Consider the following 20,159-nt stretch of genomic DNA (forward strand, 5'->3'; position numbering starts at 1 on the left):
ATCTCTCCTGTGCACCACTGCCCTGTGTGTCTCCTGGTCTCCACTCCTGGCAGGTCAGGTCTCCTCCTTCTGGATGGATGTGTTTAAAGACTGTTTTCCTTAAGTAGAGTCTAAGCTCTGCGAGGGCAGGAAATGTGGAGTTTTTAGCTGTATGTCCCTAGCTCATAGCATTGTATGTCTGAAGCAAAGTGTCAGTTGAACAGAATTGAACATGGAAAATGCTTTGGAACGCAGGGGAAGACCTTGGATCTGCTTATGTGCTTGGCGGTGTTTGTGGCATTCTCAGGTGTGTTTTCTTAATCTCTCGCATTTCTAGGTTTGCAGAGCACGGTAGACCCAGAGTTTAACTATCTCCTCCTAGAGCCCTGGGAGGCAGGGGCTCCTGTTATTTATTCCCTCTTTGTAGTGAGAACACTGGGACACCAAGGGGCTAAGGGACCTGCCCAGGGTCACATAGCTGCTGTCGAGGTAGCATTTGAACACAGGGTTCTTGACTCTAGGCCCAGGCTCTAGTTGCTGGGACACCACCAAGCTGCCGGTCTTGTTTGCTCATCACAGCAGCCTTCTGGCAGGTATTACTGTGTCCATTTTACAGAGGAAGAAGTTGTCAGGGAGTGTAAGGGGTAGGCCCAAGGCCACACAGTGAGTTAGTGGTAGATTTAGGACAAGAATGCAGGTCTTCTGACTTCTGAGCCAACCCTTTTTCCTCTGCCTCACAGAATTAGACTTTATTTTTGTACTTGATCTTAGCAGGTTGCAGATGTTAGTTCTCTGTAAATTTTCATTTCCCTTTTGGAAATTAACCCACCTATCATTAACAAGATAGATATTCATACCTGATAGAGGGAATGAAGGCTACAGCATGTACTTTGTCCCCGTCTTCTTTGTTAGTGATGCTCAGTAAATGTTAAATCTTCATAAGGAATATACACATTTCATCTTACACGCTTGAAGTATCTGTTAAAATGAATAAAATACCCTTTAGTCCTAATGAGGAAAAATCGTGTTTCTTTGACGTTATGAATACAGATTGTTAACAGATTTTATGTCATCTTTCTTCCAGTATGTATTTGATAGACCCTACAGTCGCACCCTGGAGGTAGAAGCTGACAAAGTGGGACTGCAGCTTGCAGCAAAGGTAGGCAGAACTGGCTTGGAGAAGCCCCCCTTCCCCTCCCCCCCCGCCTCCCCAAGAATGAGCTGAGGATCTTGTTTAGCGCCAGTGTTGTGGGGTGGTGATGCTTCACAAGGAGAGGTTTTCTTATTTGGGAAGGCGTGTAGGTCATAAAGTTGGTTGTACTTGAAAAGTTGTTTTTATAGCATTATCTTCCAGGAACATCTGCCTGGGGCTGGGACAAGTCCGGCATAAACTAAATAGGGGTGGTGTCCCAAGAGGAGGAACCTTAGGCTCCTGCTAGGGGAAGGGATTTTGTGCACACTGTATCTTCTGCACGTGGACATTTGTCATGAAAATGACGGTTTTAAAATGGAGAATGGTTTAAAATTAATTTAATTAATTTAAAATCAGATTTTCTTCTGTTCCTTCTACATTATCTCTGGCTTCTCCTTGTCCCTGACTGTTCTCAGGGTCATTTTCTTTTTTCTTTTTTTTTTTTAATTTATTTACTTACTTTTAGTTGACAACATTCAGTTCCACAATCCATTGAGTTTCAAATTTTCTCCCCTTCCTTCTCCTCCCCCCTCCCCACCATGGCAGCATGTAATCAAATATAGGTTCTGCAAATACCTTCCCACTAAATATTGGTCAAGTTGTAAAGAACTATAACCAGTGTAGTGAACAATGAGAAGGAAGGAAGAAAACAAAACAAAGCACAAACGAGGGAGAGCAGGTAGTTTGCCTCACTCTGCATTCAGACTCTGCAGCTCTTTCTCTGGATGTGGACCGCCCTCTCCATCATGAGGTCCTCAGGGGCCTTGTCACTGACATTGTGCAGGTGCCGGAAGATTTTCGAAATGTTGGACATACTTTTCAGCATCTTGATTCTATTTACTTATAACAACTTTGGAGGTGGGTACTACAGGTGTTATTATCCTCATTTTATGGATGAGAAAAGTGAGACCCAGATTGGCCAAGGGTCCCACAGTCCCCCAAGGCAGGAATCAAACAAGGGCCTCCCTGATTTCCAGGCCAGCAGGGCCCATGACTCGGTGCTACTGCACAGTCTGGGCTGTTGTTTGTTCTGTGAAGTTTGGATTCACTCAGAGGGCCACACTTGAGGACCTAGAAGGCCACGTGTGGCCTTGAGGCCACAGGTTCCCCACCTCTGGTGTAATCAGAGAAATGTTAGACTTGGGGGCTGGAGGAATTGGGTTCAAGTTCTGTCCCAGCTACTACTTGGAGGTGTGACCATGCACAGATCACTTAACCAACTCTGCATTGGGCGAGACCCACCGCAGTGAACATTCATTTGGCTCCTACTGAGTGCCAAGCATTGGACTTGGAATTTCTTGATATGAAAGCGTCATGAAGCAACCTTTGCCTTTGATTTGGGGAGACAAAGAATACACATGAAGGCGTATTCAGAATCTCCATCAGGTGGGGTTAGGGGTGGAGTTCAGGCATGTTCTCATGGACTGGAAGAGGTAGAGAGGAGGAGGAAGTCCCTTCCAGGGCTGGGGGCCTGGAGGTGGGAAAGAACATGCTGCAGGACCTGCAGGAAGGTCCAGATCCGGTTGGACCACAAAGTGCACAAACAGATGGGCGATGGAATAAGGCAGAAGGGTTGGTGAAGGGACCTCAGCACCAAACGGGAACTGATGTGTCACATCAGTAGGCAGTAGGGAGCCATTGGCGTTTTAGGACACTGAACAGCCTCACCTATGCTTTAGGGATGTTCCTTCGGCCCCTCCTGTTGAGAGTGCAGAGGCGTGAGGCAGGATGTCATTTAGGAGCCTGTTGCTGACTTGAGGGGTGGGGACAGATGGGACAAGATGTGGCAGCTGGACTGGAGAGTGAGGACCACAAAGTGGGGGAGGGCTATGGCGCTGCCCTAAACAGGAGAGGGGGACTTGGGAGCGGCACAGGGTCTGGGGAGACAGCGGGGAGGTTTATTTTGGACACGTAGAATGTGAGATGGCTTTGGGACCTCTGGTTTGATGTGTTCAGTAGGCATATGGTGATGGGAGACCAGGGCTCGGGACAGAAGGGGGACTGAGGTATCTGTAGATCTGGGAGGAGCCCTCCTCTTCCTGCTCCTCCTCCTCCTCCCATTTAGATAGCACCTACTGTGTACCAGGCACTGTGCTAAGGAAGGATTTTTACAGACATGATCTCATTTGATCCTCACAACAACCCTGGGAGGTAGGTGCTATTATTATGCCCATTTTACAGAGGAGGAAACTGAGGCAGAAAATGGTAGAGTGACTTGGCCAAGGTCACACAGTAGTAAGTGTTTGAGTCTGGATTTGAACTTATGTTTTCCTGACTGTAGGCCCAGCTCTTTGTGCACTGTGGAGAGAGAGAGAGAGAGACAGAGAGAGAGAGAGACAGAGAGAGAGAGAGAGAGAGAGAGAGAGAGAGAGAGAGAGAGAGAGAGAGAGAGAGAGAGAGAGAGAGAGAGAGAAAGAGAGAGAAGAAGAGAGAAGAAGAGAGGAGAAGAGAAGAGAAGAGAAGAGAAGAGAAGAGAAGAGAAGAGAAGAGAAGAGAAGAGAGAAGAGGAGAGAAGGAAAGGAAAGAAAGGACTATTACAGAAGTGATGTGTAAGCCATCAGGGGCCATACACATTTGAGATAGTTTTCTTCTCATATTTGATTTCTCTTAAAATAAGGGTTGTAGATTGCATAAATGTTAGTTTATGCAGACTCCAGTTTTACAGCCCATGACCCTGTGAAGTCAGCGGTGCCATTATCACCATGCCCACTTTACAGGTGAGGAGGCTGAGTCTCAGCAGGCTGAGTGACCCCTACAAGGCCACCTCATGGGAAGCCCCAGAGCCAGGGCGCCGTTGTTCATGCTGCCTCTTGGCCCTCCACATTTGTGTTTCATTTTATAGACGAAGATCCGTCTCATTCCTGAGGACGACAGTCCCTCTCCAGGGCTGTTCACGTCTTGCACAAATAATCCAACAGATGAACTCTCGAGTTACTCCATTCAATCAATGTAGTTTAGAATGAAGCCAGCAGACTTGACTTCTCCCCACCCTCCCTGAAAAGAAAAGGAATCCCGGTTATATAATCATTGGAGAAATACATGCACGCCCTCATCAGTCATAGTTTGTAAGGAAGGTTTTCAGAGGTGACTCTGGGGTTTCCTGTTACAGACCCAGTGGCGCTCCCCTCGGATGGGTCTGGACACGCTGGCAGCCTTCAGGAGGGGCTGCATCCAGGGTCCGTCCTGGCTGGGCTGTGGCCGCGTTGCCTCATGGTGGGGTATTAATGTTGTCCAGGAGATGCCCTTGTGTCCCTAAAGGGAACGTGTAGTGTCTCCATAAGGAAAGGGTGGCACTGGGGTGGGCAGCAGTTGTGCTGTCTGGAATAAAGGGCTCAGCTTTTCTCTGCTGGTCGTTATTTCTTGATGATGGATTTTTATGAATGGACACCAGCTCTTACACATATGACATACATTTTGAACAATAATTGCAGATGTTCTTGAAGTGTTTTCTTTAAGCCACTTGGGAAGATGTCTTATTGCAATTATTTTCTAGATTGAAAAATCACTTTAAGTGCCCCCCTGATGCCCTGTATCCCCCCCCAGCCTCATTGTGGCATGGTGGTGATCCTGGGTTCCCTGTGATTACATGCCAAGCAAACACAAGCTCCAACAGGTCCTCACAGAGTGGGGAGGCTGTCAGCGTGGGTGCAGGGCTAGACCAGCTTGGCCAAGCCTGGAGAAGCTTATTCCCCCATTGGCTGCGGGGGCACAGAATGTTTGGGCCACAGCAGCTTTTGAGGACTGTCCGCTTGGTTAGAAGATTGGTAGGCACAGTTTGTTGGTGGGAGGACTCCCAGAGGGATGAAGTCATGGATGTTTGAAACTTTCCTGCCCGAGAGGTGCACCAGACAAACAGGTGGAGTCATGCTGGTGTGTGTGGTCTCCATTTCCTCATCTGTAACACGAGAGGTTTGGCCTCACTGACCTCGTTGGTCCCTTCCAACTTTCCCCTCCTCTGAGCATCCATGTGGCTGCCATGTCACAGGGTGAAAAATCTGCTCCCAAGAAAGACCTGGAACTCCACTGCCAGGCTGCTTTCTCCACCAGCGAAGGTTGCAGCCCCTGTGCCTCCTCTCTTCTTTGACCAGTGGTCAGTTTGGAAATGGCCAAGTCCTCATGGTTGGCAGTTGGCAGACTCAGTCTTGGGGAGCCCAATGTCATTACTTTCTATGTGCTTTCCCCAGGAGGCTCGGGTGGGGTGCCAGGGTCTCAGAGAAGCAAAGGGGCTGGCTCAGGGTCACCCAGTTAGCATGGAGAAAATCTGGGATCCGGCCGAAGTCTGAGGAAGTGAGGCTTGGCCTGGTGGTTCCTAAGTTCTCAGTGGGAAAGGAGCTGCCCACAGTGTCTGGCCATGAAAACAACCCTGCCCCTACAAGGCAGCTTGATTCCTCATACAGTGGTCTTGCTTTTATGCCCCATTTCCTCATCAGGCTGCCACGTCACTTTTTTTCTCCTGAGCCTACGAAACCTTCCCTTTTGGTCTGAAATAGAAAACCTGTTTCTTGGAGCTGCTTCTTCTCATCCTGGGCTAGAAAACTATGAAGACAGCACCATCTAGTGAGAAGAGGAGAGAAATGGCAGGCGACTTCAGGAATCCACCTTCTCGGGGATCCTGAGATCCGAGCTCTGGGGAGGGGACAGGAACCTTGGAGACAATCCAGTCCTAACTGCCCCTGTCTGCCCCCATTCTCTCAGGGAGAAAACTGAGGCTCTCAGGGGCAGGGACTTGCTTGTGGTCATGGCTTGTTTGTCACAAGCTGGAGCCAGCTTGGGAGGTCAGTCTGTGTGCAGCAGGACACCCAGTGAGGAAGGACCAGGAGGGAATCGCCAGAGATCATTTCATTGATTAAGAGTTGTAGATTCCCGGTGATGGAGGCACACTTTACAGTTTGCAGGAGTGATGGGGGTATTATGAGATCCAGAGAAGTGAGAGGAGAGTCTGATTTTATTTTTTATTTTTTTTCATCTTTATCATTTCTTTTAATTGAATTTTATATTTTTTAGTTTACATTGTTCATTTCCACAAGATTTTGAGTTACACATTTTCTCCCTGTCTTTCCCCTACCCATCACCCCAAAACAGCAGTGCCACTGCCCCCATCACCCCTCTGACTTTCTGGTAGAGCAAGATGGATCTCCATACCCCAGTTCCTGTATATTATTTCCCAGTTGCATGTAAAAAAAATAATGGTAATTTTTTTAAAACATTTGATTTTAAAACTTTGAATTCCAGTTCTTTCCCTTCAATATAGGTTGTGTATGTGTAGTTACACAAAGCATTTCCATAGTGGATATATTGTGAAAGACTTACTATAATTCCTTCCATCCTATCTTGCCCCCCACTTGTTCTATTTTCCACTTTGACCCTGTCCCTTTTCAAAATTGCGTACTTCTAACTACCCTCCCCCTCCCCCAACCTCCCCTCCCCTCCATCATCCTGCCTCTCATCCCCTTCCCCCAACTCTCCTGTAGGGCAAGATACCCAATTTTGTGTGTATGTCATTCCCTCCCTAAGCCAAATTCAATGAGAGTAAGGTTGACCCATTCCCTTTTGTATTCCTGTTCTTTCCCTATATTGTGATAGTTATCCCTTGCCTTTTCTATATGAGATAATTTACCCCATTCTGTCTCTCCCCATCTCCTCTCATTATATTCCTCTCTCACCTCTTAATTTCACCTTTTAAATATCATCCCTTCCTATTAAATTGGTCCTGTGCCCTCTATGTATACCTGTGCACATATATACACTCACATATGTATTCATATGCACATATACCCTTCTATATAGACATATATATGTATGTAGGTATGTAAATAGTTCAACTTTGAGAAATTCCTTATGATTTCTTTTCCCTGTTTACCTTCTTATGCTTCTCTTCTTGCATTTGAATGTCAAATTTTCTACTCAACTCTGGTTTTTTCATCAAGAATGCTTGAAAGTCCTCCATTTCATTGAATGACCGTATTTTCCCCTGGAACATTATATTCAGTTTTGCTGGGTAGGTGATTCTTGGTTTTAGTCCTAGCTCCTTTGATCTCTGGAATATCATATTTCAAGCCCTTCGATCTCTCAGTATAGAAGCTGCTAGATCTTGTGTTATCCTGATTGTGTTTCCACAGTATTCAAATTGTTTCTTCTTGGCTGCTTGTAATATTTTCTTTTTGATCTGAAAACTTCGGAACCTGGCTATAATATTCCTAGGAGTTTTCTTTTTGGATCTTTTCAAGAGGTGATGGGTAAGTTCTTTCAATTTCTATTTTGCCCTCTGGTTCTAGAATGTCAGGGCAGTTTTCCTTGAGAATTTCTCTAAGGGTGATTTCTAGATTCATTTTTGATCACGGCTTTCAGGTAGTCCAGTAACTTTTAAATTGTCTCTCTTGGATCTGTTTTTCAGGTCAGTGGTTTTTACAATGAGATAGTTCACATTGCCTTCAATTTTTTTCATTTGTTTGGATCTGTTTAATAGTGTCTTGATTTCTCATAAAGTGATTAGCTTCCATTTGCTCCAGTCTAATTTTGAAGCAATGATTCTCTTCAGTGAGCTTTTGAAATTCTTTTTGCATCTGGCAAATTTGGCTTTTTGAGATATTCTTCTCCTCATTGGCTTTTTGAGCCTCTTTTGCCATTTGAGTTAGTCTGTTTTTTCAGGTGTTATTTTCTTCAGTCAGGTTGTTGACTCTCTTTTCATGATTTTCTTGCATCATTCTCATTTCTTTTCCCAATTTTTTCTCTACTTCTCTTACTTGATTTTCAAAATCCTTCTTGAGCTCCCCTTGGCTTGTAACTAATTCATATTTTTCTTGGAAGCTTTTGGTGCAGAAGTTCTGACTTCGATGTCTTCCTCCATTTCCATGCCTTGATACTTTTTGTCCCCAAAAAAGGATTATATTGTCTGTTTTTGCTTCCGTTGCTTGCTCATATTGGTAGCCAATTACTTGACTTTTGAGCTCTTTGCCATGGTAGAACTTTGCTTCCAGAGGGGAGAACTTTGTCCCAAAATCACTGGGGTTTTTACAGCTGCCAGAGCTATTAGGAGGGCACCTGTCTCTATAGCCCCCATAAGCTGGCTTATGGGTCACACACCTCAGGACCACCACCTAAGACCACAATGCAGATCCAGGCAGGTTAAAGCAAGAGCAATCACCCTCTGAATGGTTGCTTGGCCCCCCTACAATTTGCAGGCTAGGAGCTCTGAAGCAGCCATGTGGAAGTGGCTGCAGCTCTGTCTCCACTGCTTCTCTCTCTGGGGGCCAGGCCTTGCTCCTAGTCTGCCCCAGTCCCAGCAGAGTTCTACACTGACCTTTTACTTTGTCTTTGGCAACTCTATGGGTTGAAATTTCTAGAAACCTACACAGGTGCTGGTGATCCACTCTCCTGAAGTCCCTCAGCCGGGGCCACCCTGGGGCTAAAAGCACAGGCTCACTCAGGGCTGGGCTCTGTTCCCTGCCAGGCTTCCTTCAGGGGGAGGTTTGTTTCTCTCTGTCACTTTGTGGGTTTTCTCACCCTAAAGTTTGTTTAGAGTCCTATTTGATAGGTCTTTGAGGTAGTTGTGGGGGGATGTCAAGAGTTTCCTGCTTCTGGGCCGCTATCTTGGCTCCGTCACCCGAGCATCTGATCTCGGCTGTTGTCGTGTGGCTTTGAGGCTGATGGCTTCCACCATTAAATGTGAGATTCTTTATGTCCTTCTGAAATCTTTCTTTATTGACTGGGGGTTGTCTCCCCAGTGCTTAGCACAGGGCGTGGCACGTAGTAGGCACTTGATAGACTTTTATCAGATCGGGTTAGGTACTACTCTGAGAGTTAATGAGATGGCTGACCAGCAAACACATGAAGTGAACCACAAAGTGCCTGGTGGAAAGTCTCCGAGCCCCTCCCAGACTGGGGAGCCGGAATTCTTATCAGATTTAAACTTGAAATGATAAGAGGGGCATCAGCAGACATGGAGTGACTTGCAAATCGATGCAGCCATTTGTCAGCAGATCTGTCATTAATCCTGCAGTGGCCCCAACACTGAAAGCCGTCATGGGACTGGCCAGAGACATGAGATTCAGCCAAGAGTGGACTGGCCTAGTGCCCTAGAAATCCCTGCAGAAGGGCCGATGAGGCAAAATGATGAAACCCCCAACAAATGATGATGGGGATTCCAGTGGGGGAGGTGGGCTGCCTCTGAATGTGAAGGGGGTGCAACTGTGCCAGTATCTGGGCAGTGTTTGCTTTCCTCTTAGATTTCCTGGTCTCGTTCCTGCCTGTGCTGAAGCATTCTACTGTGCTTTCCTCTGGTATGGTAGCTTGGGGTTACACTGTGGTGAGCAGGCCCAGAGAGCTTCCTGGCTCAGTCCTTTCCTCAGTCTGCCACCTGCTGAGCTCCTGCCACCTGCTTCCTTCCCATGAATGAGGCTCTGTGGCCATCAGTGTCCACACTGGGAAAGGAATAGGGGTGCTCAGGTAACACTTCTGACATGCTGAGTCTCAGCGTCCAAGCATGGCTGAAGTGGTCTTTGTGATTCATTGTAGTTGTTAAAGTTAAGGCCATGGAAAGATTCATCACAGAATCTGTGACAGGGACCAAATTGTAGCAATACTGATGTCTGTCTGCTGCTTGGCCTTCTGGGGGCCACCTGGGGTGGAGAGGAGGTAGAAGCCTCCACAGGGAGCAGCGACAGCTCAGGGGGATCCGAAGTAGCCTGTGGAGCAACTTCTCCCTTTGTATTTCTGGTGAGTCTTTGGCTACAGGCAGTTTGCCTGGAATAGCCACCACATGTAACTACTTCTGGAGTACTCAGACTTCTAATTATCTTCAGACATTGTGTGCTGTTGCCCTAGGTGACTGGCTTCAGGCCTGGTGATGATAGACATAGCCTCCAGAGTTCAGAATTTCCCAGGTGACCAGAAGAGTATTGTGGCCCGACCAGGGGCTGGGGGTAATGTAGGCTGAATTAAATTGGATCCTATTTACCCCATTGATGTCATTGGTGGCCTCCTGACGAGACCAGATGGACCATAGCTCTGGGACCATGTTTGTTCATAGTGAGTGCCCTGAAGGGGTAGGGGTTCAGTCCCAAGGCTAAAGAGTGAAATCAGCTCCCTGTCTTTCTCCCCTTCTATGTTCTTGACACGGTTGATGCTGACTTTCTCCCACTTGGATCTCATACCCTCCAATTCCTATTTAGAAAAATGAGTTGGACTGGTAGCCAGCAGCCACTTCATTTTAAAAATGACTATTTTCATACCTAATCCAGGTCATTTTTACTTTTTATAAATGGAGGGAATAAATATAAGTGACATATTCATTTTCAAAAATTTCACCTTCCTTTAGTGTGTCTTTGCAATTAGTTTTACAAAGTATAGAGAAACGAGGATACCTCCATCTTAATTTTCAAACAGATGTCTCAGTTCCTTTTGGAATCTTAGTCTGTTGGGATGATTAATTTGTTCCTCTGATGTACTCTGCATACCAAGTATTACTTTAAAGATTGTCTTCAGCTGTGTTTGTTAGAGATTAAAACAGTGACATAATTTCGTTGTGCTTTGATTAACTCTTTGTGTGCTGAGCAAGATATGATAGTGGTGTCCTTTAGAGATACACCGGACAAACCTGTCTAGCCAGATGCCTCATGAACTGTGGAAGGTGACTGATTATGATGGGTTTTCTCCAGGCATTTGTTTTTAACATAGTATGGTGCTAGACTAGATCAACAGGGCTCTGAAATAGGAGATTACTATATTCTAGTCACTTCTTTTCAAATCATCTTTTAGTTTTATGAAAACTTTTGGAAGCAGCATTTTGCACTGTCTGTTTTATACTATGGCATTTTTGTTGTTTTCTCAGGAAGCAGAGAGGAGGGTGAACTGGATGTTAAGGAACAAATCTGGTTATTTTTGAGCTTTAGCTGCATCTGAAATAGGCTTTGTTCCTAGCAGCAGCTTAATTGTTGTTGATGATGGAAAGTAGTTGGTATTTTCTCTACTTGTGTCACAAACAGACATTAGAGATGTTGTCAAGTTTCAATAGAAAGTGGAGTGTTGTGCTATATTTACTGTGAAATCCTTTTCTCCTTAAGGTGTCTTAGCAGTTTTATGCTCTGATAGCCCAGAGTCAAGAATGGTTGTGGGCGTTGGCAGGGGACTTGATCGTGCTGTCCACTGTCTACCAGCCTCCATCTTTGCTGCTATCAGAGGATCCAGGATGGTCCAGTGGTACTTCTGGTCACTGCTATAATCATTTCCTCCTCAGATTTCTTAGAATAAAGGAACAAGTTCCAGATTTGAAATATAGTAACTTCTTTAGTACAGCATTTACTTAAGAAATTTTAATGTGGAGAAGGTTATGCTGATGCAGTCAATTAAAGATGTTTTGGATGACTTTTAGCTGCTCATGCTGCCTTTCTTGATTATGTAAAGTCAGCCCACCTCTAGTCTGGTTTCCTTGTGCAGGAGCGGCCCCTCGGTGACGGGGAGCATAGCCAATGCTGGACGCAGCTTTGTGGCCTCCCAGCCCGTCGCTCTTTCTGCGTACTGTGCACGTCAGCAGAGCTTGCATCCTGATGACATGTATGCACTGATATTGCTGTGAATTGTGTGGCTTTTTTCTCCTTCTGCCTTATGTGTGTCCATTTTCTTCCACAAAATTGTTTTGTGTGTTTTTTCCCTAATGTGTCCTTAGAGAGTTAACCTGATTTCCTGGCCTTCTGCATTTTATTTGCAGGCTTGTGTGGATGTCAGAGCAAGTTCAGTGTTTTGGCAGCAGCTGGAGTTTGCAGATAGGATTCTGGGTGAGCCTAAGTTACCAGAATGGCTGTCAACGCATCCCTCTCATGAGAACCGAGCTGAGCACTTGGAACGACTTATACCTCAGGTGAGCAGACAAGTTTTTAGGCCAGAAACGCTCTTTTCATATTGTTTACTGTAAATTCTGTTATATGCTGATTAACACCCACATTCAGAAACTCAATCCCTGAGGTTATATTAAGACTAGGAAGTGATAAAAAAAATTTTTTTTCCAGATTTTCGTTTTCTCAGGGTGAGGCCTGTGATGTTTATTAGCTTTGTTCCTATTGAATACACCTGTTGGAATAATCACTTGGTACAAAAAGATGGTAGATCCAGTGATGAGAAATATATCTGTTCAGCCTTCAGCTTGTGCTCTGCCAGCAGCAGTGAAATGTGCGGCCCCTTTGAAAACTCCAGTCAGCAGAGGTTTTGTTTTATGGGAACCTGTGGTATCAGCACATGCAAGAACAAACAGCCTTCATTGATTCTGCTGCAGTGCTGAGGAGCTTGGCAGCCTGGTGCCTGCCTGGTCAGGATGGGGAGAGTGTCACCAAGTAGGCCAGTGTCTGACTTGGTGCTTTATTCCATGTCTGGATGGCACTAAGAATTGTCTCCTGAAAAAGCCGCAGAATTCAAGCCGGTCGTGATTGACTCTGCCTTCTAAAGACCTGTATCACTGGGAAACTTGGAAGCAACTCTTCTGCAAATATTACCCTTGGTGCAGGCCAACTGCTTTTGCTCCTAAAAATCTTTGGCCTTTTCCTTGAGTATTGGTCTAGAGAAGGGTCATCCTCTTGTGTTTTTATGGAGAATCGTGAATCTAGAATAAAGTGTAGGTACTCCAGTTGAGGCAGGTTTATTATAAACACTGACATAAAACATGGCATACCTTTTTTGGCTTTCTTATCACATAGATTAATTCATATTGATCTTGTCATTGGAGCCATAATTAGGGTGTGGGTAACTGGGCCTTTGATTCTGGATACAGGTAGGGTGCTGATATCTAGGAGAGTCCTGTGCCCTAGGAGGGGATTATGTTCTAATACCTAATGGTCCTCCTCTGACTGAAGGCCATGAACCTCTCCCACTCCAGATGCCCTATTCCCCCAACCTCCCCCTGGCCTTTCAGGGTTCCACAGACCCATCATAACCATATATTACAGCTTGTTTGGCCATTCCCCAATGGATGGGCCTCCCTTCAATTTCCAATTCTTTGCCACCACAAAAAGAGCGTCTATAAATATTTTTGTACAAACAGGTCCTTCCTGCCCCCACCCCCTCCCCCTTTTTTTTTTATCTCTGTGGGATGGAGATCTCATAGTGGTATTGCTGGATCAAAGGGTATGTGCAGCTTGATAGCCCTTTGGTCCTAGTTCCACATTGTTCTCCAGAATGGCTAAATCAGTTCACAACTCCACCAACAGTGCATCAGTGTGCCAACTTTCCCACATTGCCTCCAGCATTTTCCTTTTATGTTACATTAGCCAATCAGATAGGTGTGAGGTGGCGCCTCAGAGTTGTTCTAATGTACACTTCTGTAATCAGTAGTAATTTGGAATGTGTTTTCATGTGGCTGTGGACAGCTTTGATTTCTTGGTCGGAAAGCTGCCTCTATATCCTTTGACCGCTTATCATTCCGTGACTTGTATTCTTGTACGTTTGCCTCATTCTCTATGTATTGGAGAGATGAGGCCTTATCAGAGACACTTGCTGTAGAGGACATGTCTTTCCTCTTTTCTTGTTTCTTTGTTTATGATGTGGCTTCTTGTGGCTTTCCCTATTCATGATCGTTCCCCACTGACTGTTATTATATGTTGAATTTCCCCAGGAGTCAGAGTTTCACTTCAGGTTTACAGATTCCATTTTCCTTTATTGGGGCGGTGGGGGGTGGGGGGATCAGGACAACCCTTTTCCTGCCCTCACCCTGTGACCCTCCAGTCTTTCAGAAATCACTGACAGCGGCTCCTGAGTTCTCTCTGTCAGTTCTCCTGCAGCTGACGGTCCAGGTCAGCTGGGCAAGGGCAGGTGGCTGCTCTCCTATTAGCCCCTGCTTTGGCTGGGGTAGCAATGCTTTATTCCCCATTTTCATTAACCCTTCTCAGTCCAACAATCATTTCCCTTGACAGAGAAAGCAGACACGAGACCAAGAGTTGAGCAAGTTTGTCTTCCCTGTTCCATTATCTTGTTTCTCCTTGTATTTTCAGATTTTGTTTCCTCTCTTCTCTCCCCTTCCCTTCCTACCCTCACCTCCCTTCTGCGGGGGTTTCCGCTGTGCCTGGCACGCTCCTGTCCTTCCTTTTGTCTCTCCTGGGGCAAAGCAGATGCATCAGTCTCATTCATTATCCATAATCCTGGGCACCTTCAGACGCCCCCCAGACTGCTGAGCCGCCAGGTGGGGCCGGTGCAGCAGGGGATGCGGATGTTCTCGAGGGCCTGGTGTTCTGTGCTGTGAGGTGCTTGCCAGCCTCCCCAGGAACCTTTCACCATGGAGAATGCTGGGCTGAAGAGCAGCCCTGCCGGCCAGAACCGGCTGCCTTCTCCCCTCATCTCTCCACTGTCCTTTGTTCTCTCCATCGTGGGCCGGGTCACGGCCCTCTCACATCTGCCTCTGGTCAGTCCCATGCGCTGCTTCAGTCTCTCATCTCCTCTGCTCCTTCTGCTCCTCCCCTCCTTCCTCATCACTCCTGTCCCTTATGACTTGTAGGCCAGAAGTGGCCCCTGTGTGGACCCATCAGTCCAGGCAGTGCTGCTTTTCTTCCATGTGGGGAGCTACAACTTGGTGCATCAGCTTGGCGCGTGGGCTCTTCTTGGCCTTGTGAACTTGCTACTAGGCGAATGAATGAGCACATGAACAAAGCTCTTTTTTAACCTCTTAGTGTGTGCAAAGCATGGTGCTAAGTGTGGAGATGACTGCAAAGGATTAGTTCCCTGGATGTTTGGAAGCAGAGCTGCTGGTCACAGGGGCACTGCTCTCCCCAGGGCACTGGGCTTATCCCCACTGGGTCTGAGGGGATGGGAGGGGATCAGGATGGAGGTGGTGATTTGGCTTCCTGACCCCTGCTGCTTCCTGTCTCTGGCTCAGGGTGTCTTACTGCTTCACCTGGGCTGGCTGGCCTGCTCTCAGCTGAGGGATTGTTTGTTTGCCTCCAAAGAGGGTGTGTATGTTTGTGCGTGTGTGTGTGCGTGTGTGTGCGCATGTGAGGGTGAGTGTGTGAATGTGTGTGTGTGTGCATGTATGTGCATTTGTGCACGTGTCTGTGTGTATGTGTCTTTGGAGAAGTGGTCCTGCTTCTGGGTCTGCAGCCCTTTGAGAAGACAGAGCTTTCGAACAGCCCCCATCACATCAGCCGTCCTCTCGTGATGCAGCCGTGGGAAGGCAAGGTCACCCAGGAGTTCTCTTCAGATTCGGACATCTCCTCCCCGCAGCCTTACAAGCTGCACATCCTCCTGCTTCCTTTATGATGCTCCTCCCACGGTTTGCTTCGTTCCGCAGCCTTGGCCCGCAGGAAGGCTTCTGCTCTGTCACTAGCCAATGCACAGCATTGCAGGGTTTTTCACTGGTCCTCCTTGCCCTGGCTCTTAGAAGCCATCCGAGTACTCCTGCCAGACTAATTTCCTAAAGCATTTAACTCACATTGTTTCCTTTCTTTTTTTTTTTAAATTATTGTTCTCTTTTGGTTTTATGTCACCTTCTTTTCTAGACATTTCCTTCCCATACCCCGAGTGCCATCTCTTATAACAAAGAGGAAAAGGGGAAAAGTGCAGTTGGGCCCCACTGACCAGCCCAGCCCAGCCACCAAGTCTGACATTTACTTCCTTAAAAAATGCCACTGGCTCCCTACAGTGTACATGCACACAGGAACACTGTGGTCTAGCCCTGGCTGAGCTCTTTAACCCTGGCCTTCAGGCATGGCCTGGGTCCATAACTTTCAGGAACCCTAATGTTTGAGCCCAGAGTGATCTCTCTCCCCCTATGAACACCTGCAGACCTTCCTGTGTGTCCCTTGCATTGGGCACTGACCACACACACACGTATGCACATATGTGCACACACACACACACACACACACTCTGTCTGTCTCTCCCCACCCTTGCTCACTGCCTTGTCACACAGGCACACATGCCTTATTTCTCTCATTAGATTCCAGCTGCTTGAGGGCAGGGACCAGGTCTTAGGGCTCTCCTTCACCTCTCATGCTCCCTAGCTCACAGCTCCATAAATACTTGAGAGGGAGTGAAATCCTGGTGGGGGAGGGCACAGTAGCAGGAGAAGATAAGATGGTACCAGCAACAGACCCTTGAGGCCATCATGGCCAAAGGCACGTTCTTCAGCCTTGGGAGGTGCCGGGGGCAGCTGCCCTTTCCTGGAGCCTGGAGGAGAGGGCTCTTCATCGTCCTGATCTCCCGCTGCTCCTGACTTCTAAGTGGCCGAAGTCCTTCAGGCTCGAGAAGTGGACGTGGACGCCTGGGGGACATGTAGTTCCTGTGCCACCGTTTTCTCTCTCAGAGAGATGCTGTTGTAGGTTTTCATTTTAGGTACAGAGTCTCTCCTTTGTGGATGACATTGTGCTGATTGCTTTCAATCCCTGAGCACCCTAGGGCCCCTATGCAGTGAGATATGTGGCCATGAAGCAAAGTTTAGCTTTGTATCTGTATAGGGAAATGCAGGGGGTGAAGAATTCTTGTTGGCCCAGATCGTGGCACGCACTTAAGTAGCCAGACCAGAGTTAGCCTGTCAGCATGGACAACCATTACACATGGAAAGCTTTTGGGCTCAGAATTAAGCAGAGAAGAGGAGCATCCTGGGCCACCTCCGGGAGCCCAGAAAGTGCTCAGTGACCCCAGCCTGCTTCACCTTCCAATACCAGTGCTCTCCTTATAGACGCGTCGCATGGCATGGGGGATGAAGGAGAGCTGCGCTCAAATCCCATCTCTGGTCCCTCCTGGGCCTGTGACTCTTGGGGGCCACAAGCAGCTCCTGCAGATGAGCCGCAGGGTGTGCTGTCTGGAAGGCTTTCCTCCCCAGGAGCTCCTTTTACCAGCTAATTCAGAGCACCAGTGTTTCTCCCTCCCAGTGCTCCTGGTGCTGCTGTGTGGTTAAAATTGTAGCCTGTCCCAGCATCTGGAGAAAAACCCTGCCAGTGACCTAATGGCCAGTGAAGAGTCGCTTCAGAAATGATGCGAAAGACCTTCTCAAGGATGTGTAGGGCCAGAGAAGGAGCGGGGCAGACAGGCAGTCTGAGGGCTACTTTGGTGTCTTTGTATGCCAGCCCCCTGCAGCTGTTTGGGGGATCGAGGAGGCTTTGGCAGACCAGCGATGATTCTAAAAGTCTGTATTATGGGCACATTTTAACTCGTCAGGGAAAGGTGTTGGGTCCAACTCAACACCTGGAGGAAAGGAGAGAACAGCTAGGGAAGAGCGGGGCCAGAAAATGGGGCAGTGAGGTCTGGGGTGGAGGTGGAGAGCAGAAGAGCTGTTTCCTTCCCAGGATAACAAACCCAAGATCAGCCGGTGTGTCCTAGGGGCCGAAGGCTGAGGTCCGCTCTGATCCCCATGAGCAGGACTTGGCAGCATCTTCAAGAGGTTTGGGTGTCTGTTGCCCTTATTTTCTGACTGAATCAATAGCCACAGTATCAGTGGTCCGTATTTCACAGTATTTGGGGTGCATAGAATCCTTTTGGGGAACAATCATAGCTAATAATAATAGCTGGATATAGCACCCATGTGGATCAGATGCTGCACTAAGTGCTTCCCAGCTGTGAATTCATTGGATCCTTACAACAACCTGGGGAGGTAGGGGCTGTTATTACCCCCATTGATAGTTGAGGCAACTGAGGCAGACAGAGGTTTAGTGACTTGCCCAAGGTCATACAGCTAGTCAGTGTCTGAGGCTGGATTTGGACTTGGCTTTTCCTGACTTTATCCACTGTGCCACCAGCTATCACTAAACATTAAAAGGTTTGAATATGTAAACTTAGTAATGGCAAAAGAAATCATTGTTTTTTAAGGAATTTTATAATCCCTTTTATTTATTTATATATCTTACATAATTTATATACTTTATGAAAGAAGACAAAAACCACTTTAACTTCTCAAACATTAGGTACTTACTAAATGCAGGGCTGTAGGAGGCTAGGCAGGAGGCTCACAAGTAGCTTTTAGCAAAAGGGAGGAAAAGAAGGTAAAAATGGAGTATAAGACCAGTTCTGGGAGGACACTGATGGAGTGATGCCCATTTTGCTTGGAGCATTGATTGGAACTGGATTGTCGAGTAAATGGAGGACTAGTCATATTGGTTTTGAACTGAATTTAACGAATCTTGTCTCAGAATTTCTGATTTGGAGATTCTGGTGCCAGGCCTGGCTTTTTCTGGAGTGTTTACTTAGGCTGGTCCTATACTCTTCATGTGTTCAGAAGTTCTGGGCTTCCTCAGGGCAGAACCTCTCCACTGGCACATTCGCCGCCTGTCTGTGCCTGGGAGAAGTCGTCTCCATGAGCTGCTATGGCCAAAAGGATTAGTCACCAGTGACCCACGCCACTCCTTGTTTAACGATGTTGGTTGCCAGGTGGAAGGGGGTTCACTGCCAGGCTCTTCATTCTCCAGTCTGTCTGCTGCAGAGCTGCCAAAGTGTAGGTTTGTCTGTCACTCCACTGCTCAAGAAGCTGCTGTGGCTCCTCATTGCTGTTAGAAGGCATGCAGACTACTCATCAAGCTGTCTCTCCCGGCTGATTATACTTCACTCCCAGCTGCCAGTGTGACATTCCAGTCAATGTGGGCTGCTTGGTGGCCCCTTCCTTCCCTCTCCTCCTTTTCTTCTGTGCCCTCATGCAGGCCAGCCTCTGCCTGAGCTGTGCCCTCTCCTCCCCTCGGCCTTTTGGACTTCTGGCTTCCTTCATGGCTCAGCTCCTGCCAGACATCTTTCCCAATACCTCATACCCTCCATTATCATTTATTCTTTTGGGTGTATTTGATGTTTCTGTGTCTTCCCATAGGAAGCTAACTCCCTGTGGGAAGGCACAGTCTTCTTTGTCTTTGTGTGTCTGGAGTCCAGTATGGTACCCCACACATAGTAGGCACTTAATCATTTATTTCTGTTTGTGATGGTGTTGAATGGAATTAAACTAATTCAAATCATCCTCTTCTAGAAACACTCCTTGCCTGCCCTCTCCCTTGGAGAAAGAAAATCTGTGTCATTGGTTCTGTTCTCTGTCCCGGGTGGTTCTGTCTTCAGAAAACAAGAACTAGTGGGCTAGTGCTGGAAGGGGGCCCTGGGGCCACCCGGGCCAGCTGCTGCTCCAGGTAGCAAGGAGCAGATTTCTAACCCAGAGCTTTGAAATGTGAACATACTCATTTGTGTTTGTCACTCTAGTTCTCTGTGGCTCATGCGTTGTATGTAGTAGTTAGGTCACTTGTGGATAGTTCGTAGATGTTATCAGGAATAATGAACCTCCCACCTTGATTCCCAGATCAAAAGGAGCCATGCTGTGTGACCTGGTTTTTGTCATTAGTTTTGTTAACTCTTGTTAGCAGGTATGCGATGGACATGTACTTTTTACTCTCAGTTCCAAGTTTAGGAAGAAGAAAGAAATATTCCCAAGAGCTCGGTGTTTTACAGAATTATTAGTAAAAACATTATGCTTTTTTCTGACTGGCTACTTTCACCCTCACCTGTGATTCGTTCTTTGTGAGAGCAGTAATTTGTTTTCATAATTCTAGTTGTATAATTATTTAAAAAGTATTTTTATTGATCTTTTTTGTTTTTACATCAAGTAGATTTCTCTGTCTTTCCCTTATCCTCTCCCAGAAAGCCATCTCTTAAAACAAAGAATTTTTTAAAAAAGGAAAAGAGGAAAAAAAAGAGTAAAACTCATCAACATATTGAAAAGTCCGATATTGTTTGCTCTGGTCCACGCCTCTGAACCCCGACCTCTCAGAGGAACAGAATGAGGTCTTCTAACGTCTCGCCTTTGGGATTGTTTATTCTTCAGAATTTTGTAGCCTTCAGTTTTGCTTGTTTTGTGCTGGTTGTTTTTTCCATTTACTATTGTTTTCCTGTCTCTGCTTATGGTACCTGGCCTGAGTTCATGTCATCTTTACATATTTCTCTGCATTCATCCTGCTTATTGTTTCATCCAGCACAATAGGGCCATCTTATCCCCTCTATTCCCTCCCCTCCCTCCTTTCCCTGCCTAGTCCAGCCCAGCCCAGCCCAGCCC

The 20,159-nt window shown here is 46.8% G+C and overlaps 1 protein-coding gene across 5 annotated transcripts in view; it reads left to right on the forward strand.

Annotated features, from left to right (window-relative positions):
* Positions 1-20,159, forward strand: part of LOC138164935 (metalloendopeptidase OMA1, mitochondrial-like) — an 80,319-nt gene that overhangs the window by 49,720 nt on the left and 10,440 nt on the right. For all 5 annotated transcript variants that reach the window (XM_069092914.1, XM_069092917.1, XM_069092916.1 and 2 more), the window contains 2 exons: positions 1,064-1,138; positions 11,877-12,026. In XM_069092914.1, coding sequence (XP_068949015.1) covers positions 1,064-1,138; positions 11,877-12,026 — 225 coding nt within the window. The remainder of the gene's footprint in view (positions 1-1,063; positions 1,139-11,876; positions 12,027-20,159) is intronic.

Source organism: Petaurus breviceps, unplaced genomic scaffold (genome assembly GCF_028583685.1).
Source record: "Petaurus breviceps papuanus isolate PSGF00001 unplaced genomic scaffold, PetGlider_PUasm1.0 207, whole genome shotgun sequence".
Classification (NCBI taxonomy): Eukaryota; Metazoa; Chordata; class Mammalia; order Diprotodontia; family Petauridae; genus Petaurus; species Petaurus breviceps.